The sequence below is a fragment of the Physeter macrocephalus genome, chromosome 16, assembly GCF_002837175.3.
Source record: "Physeter macrocephalus isolate SW-GA chromosome 16, ASM283717v5, whole genome shotgun sequence".
Classification (NCBI taxonomy): Eukaryota; Metazoa; Chordata; class Mammalia; order Artiodactyla; family Physeteridae; genus Physeter; species Physeter macrocephalus.
This window is the reverse complement of record NC_041229.1, coordinates 62,082,491-62,090,741: the sequence shown is the minus strand read 5'-3', so window position 1 is coordinate 62,090,741 and position 8,251 is coordinate 62,082,491. Positions and strand designations below refer to the sequence as shown.

General features: G+C 37.4%; 1 protein-coding gene across 1 annotated transcript in view; it reads right to left on the bottom strand.

The window, feature by feature from the left end:
• NLRP14 (NLR family pyrin domain containing 14) overlaps positions 1-7,279 on the bottom strand; it is a 37,805-nt gene extending 30,526 nt beyond the window's left edge. Inside the window, 3 exon segments of the mRNA XM_007110992.2 lie at positions 6,109-6,164; positions 6,166-6,178; positions 6,988-7,279. Of these exon segments, the coding sequence (XP_007111054.2) occupies positions 6,109-6,164; positions 6,166-6,178; positions 6,988-7,279 (361 nt within the window).
• Between the last annotated feature and the right edge of the window lie 972 nt (positions 7,280-8,251).

Sequence of the window (8,251 nt, the reverse complement as noted above, 5' to 3'; positions counted from 1 at the left end):
AAGAAGAACAAACAAAACCCAAAGTTAGTAGAAGGAAAGAAATCATAAAGATCAGAGCAGAAATAAATGAAATAGAAATGAAGAAAACAATAGCAAAGATCAATGAAACTAAAAGTTGGTTCTTTGAAAAGATAAACAAAATTGATAAACTTTTAGCCAGACTCATCAAGAAAAACAGGGAGAGGGCTCAAATCAATAAAATTAGAAATGAAAAAGGAGAAGTTAACAATGGACACCACAGAAATACAAAGAATAAGAGACTACCACAAGCAACTATATGCCAATAAAATGGACAATCTGGAAGAAATGGACAAATTCTTAGAAAGGTACAATCTCCCAAGACTGAACCAGGAATAAATAGAAAATATGAACAGACCAATCACAAGTACTGAAATTGAAACTGTGATAAAAAACTCCCAACAAACAGAAGTTCAGGACCAGACAGCTTCATAGGAGAATTCTATCAAACATTTAGAAAAGAGTTAACACCTATCCTTCTGAAACTATTCCAAAAAATTGCAGAGGAAGGAATACTCCCAAACTCATTCTATGAGACCACAATCACCCTCTTACCAAAACCAGACAAAAATATCACAAAAAAAAGAGAATTACAGGCCAATATCACTGATGAACACAGACGCAAAAATCCTCAACAAAACACTAGCAATCCAAATTCAACAATACATTAAAAGGATCATTCACCATGATCAAGTGGGATTTATCCCCAAGGAGAGTTCAGTATCTGCAAATCAATCAATGTGATTCACCACATTAACAAATTAAATAATAAAAATCATACGATCACTTCAATAGATGCCAAAAAAGCTTCTGACAAAATTCACATCCATTTAGGATAAAAACTCTCCAGAAAGTGGAGATGACCATACTACCCAAGGCAACCTATGGATTCAATCAAAATACCAATGGCATTTTTCACTGAACCAGAACAATCTAAAATTTGCATGGAAACACAAACGACCCCAAATAGCAAAAACAGTCTTGAAAAAGAAGAACAAAGCTGGAGGTATCACAATCCCTGACTTAAGACTATACTATAGTAATCAAAACAGTATGGTACTAACACAGAAACAGACACACAGAACAATGGAACAGAAAAGAGAGCCCAGAAATGAACCCACACTTATATGGTCAATTAATCTACAACAAAGGAAATATGAATATATAATTGAGAAAAGAGAGCCTATTCAATAAATGGTGTTGGGAAAAGTAGACAGCTGACATGCAAAAGACTACTTTCTCACACCATACACAAAAATAAACTCAAAATGGATTAAAGACTTAAATGCAATGCAAGCAACCTAAATGTCCATCGACAAAGGAATGGATAAAGAAGGTGTGGTACATATATACAATGGAATATTACTCAGCCATAAAAAAGAATGAAACAATGTCATGTGCAGCAACATGGATGGACCTAGAGATTGCCATACTGAGTGAAGTAAGTCAGACACAGAAAAACAAATATTATATGATATCGCTTATATGTGGAATCTAAAAAAATGGTAAAAATGAACTTATTTACAAAACAGAAATAGAGTCACAGATGTAGAAAACAAACTTATGGTTACCAGGGGGGAAAGGGTGGGGGAGAGATAAATTGGAAGATTGGGATTGACATATACACACTACTGTATATAAAATAGAAAACTAATAAGGATCTACTGTAGAGCACAGGGAACTCAAACTATATGGGAAAAGAATCTAAAAAAGAGTGGATATATGTATATGTATAACTGAATCACTTTGCTGTACAGTAGAAACTAACACAACATTTTAAATCAACTATACTCCAATAAAAAATTTTTAAAAACGACTTAAGTGTTAAGACCTAAAACCATAAAACTTCTGGAAGAAAACATAGGCAGTATGCTCTTTGACACTGGTCTTAGCAATATTATTTTGGATATGCCTCCTCAGGCAAGGGAAATGAAAGCAAAAGTAAACAAATAGGACTACATCGAACTAAAAAGCTTTTGCATTTGAGGGTATTATGCTAAGTGAAATAAGTCACACAGAGAAAGATGTAATATCACTTATATGTGGAATCTAAAAAAATGCAACAAACTAATGAATATAACAAAAAAGAAGCAGACTCACAGATATAGAGAACAAACTAGTGGTTACCAGTTGGGGTGGGGAGGGGCACTATAGGGGTATGGGATTAAGAGGTACAAACTATTACATATAAAATAAGCTACAAGGATATATTGTACAACATGGGGAATATAGCCAATATTTTATAATAACCATAAATGAAGAATTCTTTTAAAAATTATGAATCATTATATTGTACACCTGTGACATATAATATTGTACATCAACTATACTTCAATAAATAAATAAATAAATAAATAAATAAAAAGCTTTTGCACAGTGAAACTATCAACAAAACAAAAAGGCCATCTACTGAATGGGAGAGGATATTTGCAAATACTATATCCATTAATGTGTTAATATCCAAACTATACAAAGAGCTCATACAACTCAACATTAAAAAAAAGCCCTGGTGGCACAGTGGTTAAGAATCCGCCTGCCAATTCAGGGACACGGGTTCGAGCCCTGGTCTGGGAAGATCCCACATGCCACGGAGCAACTAAGCCCGTGCACCACAACTACTGAGCCTGTGCTCTAGAGCCCATGAGCCACAACTACTGAGCCCGAGTGCCACAAGTACTGAAGCCCACGTGCCTAGAGCCTGTGCTCTGCAACACGAGAAGCCACCTAATGAGAAGCCCGCGCACTGCGACGAAGAGTAGCCCCCTCTCGCTGCAACTAGAGAAAAGCCCACACGCAGCAACAAAGACCTGACGCAGCCAAAAAAATAAATAAATAAATTTATTTTTTAAAAAAAACCCTATTGAAAAATGGGCAGAGGACCTGAATAGACATTTTTTCAAAGATGACTTCAGATGGGAAACAGGCACATGAAAAGATTCTCAACATCACTAATCATCAGAAAAATACAAATCAAAATCACAATAAGATATCACCCCACATCTGTCACAATGGCTATTATCAAAAAGACAACAAATAACAGGTGTTGGCGAGGATATGGAGAAAATGGAACCCTCGGGCACTGTTGGTGGGAATGTAAGTTGGTACAGCCAGTATGGAAAACAGTAAGAAGGCTCCTCAAAAAATTGAAAACAGAACTACCATATGATACAGTAATTCTACTCCTGGGTATTTAGCCAAAGAAAATGAAAACACTAATTCAAAAAGATATATGCACCCTTATGTTTATTGTAGCATTATTTACAATAGCCAAGATATGGAAGCAACCTAAGTGCCCCTCAACAGATGAACAGATGAAGAAACTGTGGTATATATACACAATGGAATATTAGCCATAACAAGGAATGAAATCTTGCCATTTGTGACAACATGGGTGGACCTAGAGGGTGTTATGCTAAGTGAAGTAAGTCAGACAGAGAAAGACAAATACTGTACAAGTTCACTTATATGTGGAATCTAAAAAACAAATGAAAAAAAATAAAGAAACAGAAACAGAGTCATAGATACAGAGAAAAACAGGTGGTTGCCAGAGGGGTGGGAGATGGGAGGAATTTAGAAATAGGTGAGGGAGAGGTACAAGCTAAAAAAGAAAAAGAAAGAAAGAAATGAACATTGAAGCACAGCCTGAAGAATATTTTAAAGAAAAGAAAAAAATTCCCAAGTGTTCAAGTAGAATGAAAATATAGTTTCATCTTTTCCTAGTTCAGTCTGATTCCTTCTTTAGAGCTCAATTTAAATGTCACTATCTCTGGGAAGACTTCTCTGAACTCCAAAGACAGATAGTTCTCTCTTTTGTACATTCGCAGAACACAGTATATTTTTCATTCACAGCACATATCTCAAGCTGGAATTACTTTAATTTTTGAAGCATATAATTCTTTTCTTTGTTCTACTAGGGCATTCAGTGCAAACATCTAACAAAGTTCATATCCCACTAAATTATGCTTAGTTCTCCCCCAGGGGAAGGTATGGTATTAGAAGTCAGATACTCTTTCTTTTTATGGTATAATATCATACAGTGCTGTACTTTTAAAAAATTGGGATTATAAGGATGATCTTTACTTTCTTCATTATACTTTTATCTATCTTCCAAATTTTCCAAAGTAAATTTCTATGGAGGTAGAACCTTGGTTTCCTAAACTTATGGCCAGTTATACCACAAAAATAAGCTTCCTTATATTGTATCAGAAATTAAGGTCCAAGCAGGAACTTATCTTCAAAATCATTTAATACAATAAGAAATTTTTATTTATTAGTGCTTAGAATAAAGTAGGTTCTCAATTATTTCTTGAATGAAATAATGTAGCCCATTAGAAAGCAGCATAGCTGAGCTAAGCTGGTCCAGTTTTCTTTGTATTATAATTCAATTTATATAAACTGGAATTCAGCCATATAGAATTCAAAACAAAGTAGGGGGACTGGAAATGGTATGGAACTAAGACTGAGAAAACCTGGTCCTAGAAATAACATTTTACGTAGACTAGTTGTCACCATCCTGGAACTCAATTACAGCATCATTTCTTTTTTAAAAAAAAATTAATGTATTTTTTATACAGCAGGCTCTTATTAGTTATCTATTTTATACACATCAGTGTATACATGTCAATCCCAATAGCCCAATTCATCACACCACCACCACCATCCCCTGCCACTTTCCCCCCTTGGGGTCCATACGTTTGTTCTCTACATCTGTGTCTCTATTTCTGCCTTGCAAACTGGTTCATCTGTGCCATTTTTCTAGATTCCACATATATGCGTTAATATACGATATTTGTTTTTCTCTTTCTGACTTACTTCACTCTGTACGATAGTCTCTAGATCCAACCACGTCTTTACAAATGACCCAATTTTGTTCCTTTTTATGGCTGAGTAATATTCCATTGTATACATGTACCACATCTTCTTTATCCATTCGTCTGCCAATGGGCATTTAAGTTGCTTCCATGACCTGGCTATTGTTAATAGTGCTGCAATGAACACTGGGGTGCATGTGTCTTTTTGAATTATGGTTTTCTCTGGGTATATGTTCAGCAGTGGGATTGCTGGGTCATATGGTAACTCTATTTTTAGTTTTTTAAGGAGCCTCCATACAGTTCTCCATAGTGGCTGTATCAATTTACATTCCCACCAACAGTGCAAGAGGGTTCCCTTTTCTCCACACCCTCTCCAGCATTTGTTGTTTGTAGATTTTCTGATAATGCCCATTCTAACTGGTGTGAGGTAATACCTCACTGTAGTTTTGATTTGCATTAATTTGATCTGATTTGATTTGATTTGCTCTAATAATTAATGGTGTTGAGCAGCTTTTCATGTGCTTCTTGGCCATCTATATGTCTTTCTGCCAATGGGCATTTAAGTTGCTTCCATGACCTGGCTATTGTTAATAGTGCTGCAATGAACACTGGGGTGCATGTGTCTTTTTGAATTATGGTTTTCTCTGGATATATGCCCATTAGTGGGATTGCTGCATCATATGGTAATTCTATTTTTAGTTTTTTAAGTGAGCTGCATGAGCTGTTTATATAAAGATTTTTCTTTTGATGTGGACCATTTTTAAAGTCTTTATTGAATTTGTTACAATATTGCTTCTGTGTCATGTTTTGGTTTTTTTGTCCCCAAGGCATGTGGGATCTTAGCTCCCTGACAAGAGATCAGACCCACACCTGCTGCATTGGAAGGTAAAGTCTTAACCACTGGACTACCAGGGAAGTCCCTACAGCATCATTTCTAATGGAAGAGAGGAGACACAAAAAACCAAATAATCCCTGCCAACTCAGGGACTCTTCAGTCTATAAAACAAGATATCAAGATACCTTTGTTCATCAGACTGTCAATTTTTGACTGGCCATTTCCAAATACTGCTCTTTTGAGGCTTTGAATTAACATGGTCCTGTTTCTGACTTTGTCCAGAGAGCCAGTTTTGTCAACTCTTTTTGAACAATAATCACAGAACAGGTAGGATATTGCAAGAAGTTAACAAGGGTTGAACAAAGGTCCCCTGGGAGATAACTTCTCCCATTATGCTTTAAAAGCTCAAACCTCCCAAATCTGACAAAAAGCCCATCTACCTACCCAGCACTGCTTCCTGATCACCTTGTACCTCTCTGGCCCCAGTGTCCTCTGGTCTCAGTCTGGGCTGTCCCTGCAACAGGTTCCAAAAGGATCGTGAGATTTACCAAAAACAAGGAGAATTTCGTGATGGCCAAAACAGGGGCCAGAATTTTCCTCAGTGGTCCAATTCTATGATCATCTGGGTTTAAGAAACTGGAGCCAACAAAGCCTCAGACTCCACCAGCTTAGCTGAGGGTGAAGTGATGTGGTGTGAAAAACACTGAAGCATGATACCTCTTGCCATGCTTCCCACCCTGTAACTCTAAGGCAAGTAGTCTAGTCTAAGCCTAAATTTCCTTGACTGTACTGACCTCACAGGGATACGGTGAGGCTCAAAAGAAATAATGGATATACACTTTGGAGCTCTAAAGCCTTGTATATGAATAAAGAATTTTAAATGTCTACAGAATTTCACACCTGGGAATGACCAAAAATACTGTTTTGCCTTATGTCCCTTAATAATTTTTTGCCCATTCCTCATATTTCAGCAAAGATTTAAGGTCATATTTGAGTGTCCTCAAAATTTAGGCCAACCTATGACTTTATTTGTAGTTTAGGCAAAGGAGCACTAGATGGGGCAATTCTTTTCACTCAATTCCTTTAATCATTCTAATTGGTACAAGATGGATGAATTACCCCCAATTAAGGAGCCAGGCTGAATAACAGTACTCAGAACCCTCCAGCCTGTTTAGTGTTCCTCAAATGATCCAACGTACTTGAGCACCATGGAGCTTGTGTCCCACAGAATGGTTTAATCCCCAAGTCCCTCTCATAGAATCAATGGGCTCCAGGAGCCACTTCCTTCTTTCCACCCGCAGATGTGTGTCCAGCATCACTGACAGTTGATCTCTGCGTTTGCTCTCTCACACAGGTCCTTCAGGTTCATCTTGCCAAAGATTTTGAGAGCCACCCCCCAGGTCTGCTCTCCTGGATAACACTTGTTCATCAAGTTAGCCAAATCCTCCCCCTTGGCCTTCTTCACTTCAGACCAGGGTATCCTGCAGGATCCCGGTTCCGTGGTGGCATTCTTTAGGAGTGACTTGAATCTTTTTAATTCCTCTTTGTTTAGCTCCTCCAAATACAGTAGCAGCCCAAAATCAGAAAAGGAGGAGGAAGATGACAAATCTGTCATCTTGTCCATGGATCAATATTCAAGCTTCAGTGGGGAAAAAATAATCAAAAGAATGTGGAATAAATGGGGCCTATGGAAAAGTAAGTTTAGAAAATGAAATACCTCTAAAAACATAGATTAATTCAACAAACCTGTGTTGAAGCCCACTGTATCAGGCTCAGTACTGACTTCCTGTCCACTGTAATACATTTTCTATCATAAAAACATTCTTCTAATATAGACCAATCTATGTTTCTTCCACCTTCCCAAGAGTTACTCCCAGTCCCACACTTATGAGCTGTAAGAAATAAAGAAAGGCAATCCATCTCTCATTACTCTTCTGCAAAGCAAGGATATCAGAACCAATCTCAGAGGACTGTGGTATGGATTAAATAAGGTAGAGTTCCTATATCAACTGGCTCAGAACAGGCTCCTACTAAATACTGGCAAATTTCTTCATTCTCTCTCTCCCTCACCAACACCCAACATACATCTCAGCCTATAAAACGTTGTTATTGTACCCCCATCATTACTCTTGAAGCACATTTGTCACCATTGGCATATATCACCATTTACCTCTTGTCATGTTATCTCTGGTCACAAATCCATACTAGTCCCTGAAGATCTGCGTTCTTAGCTCACAAGCTACTTTCACATCCACTCCCCAACACCACAATTATTGTGGGTGAGCTCAAAGTTAAAGCCCTTCCCAAACAGCATTCTCGCCCACCTCAACCCCCACGACCTCATTCCACTCCAGCATTTCATTCTGATGCTCTCATTCATACTTTATCAGCAGCAGCTACCCAAACTCTGCAGAGTCCCTTACATTAATTAAACTCTTAAACTAATACCTTCCAGTTAATTGAGCAGTTTCATGCCCTCACTCCCATGGTGACTGTTCTTCAAATGCTATCAAATCCTAGTCTTTTGAGCCCTCTGTTTTCCTCTTATTTATCAGCCATTTTAAGAGCCTTATTCAATTTCTTATTT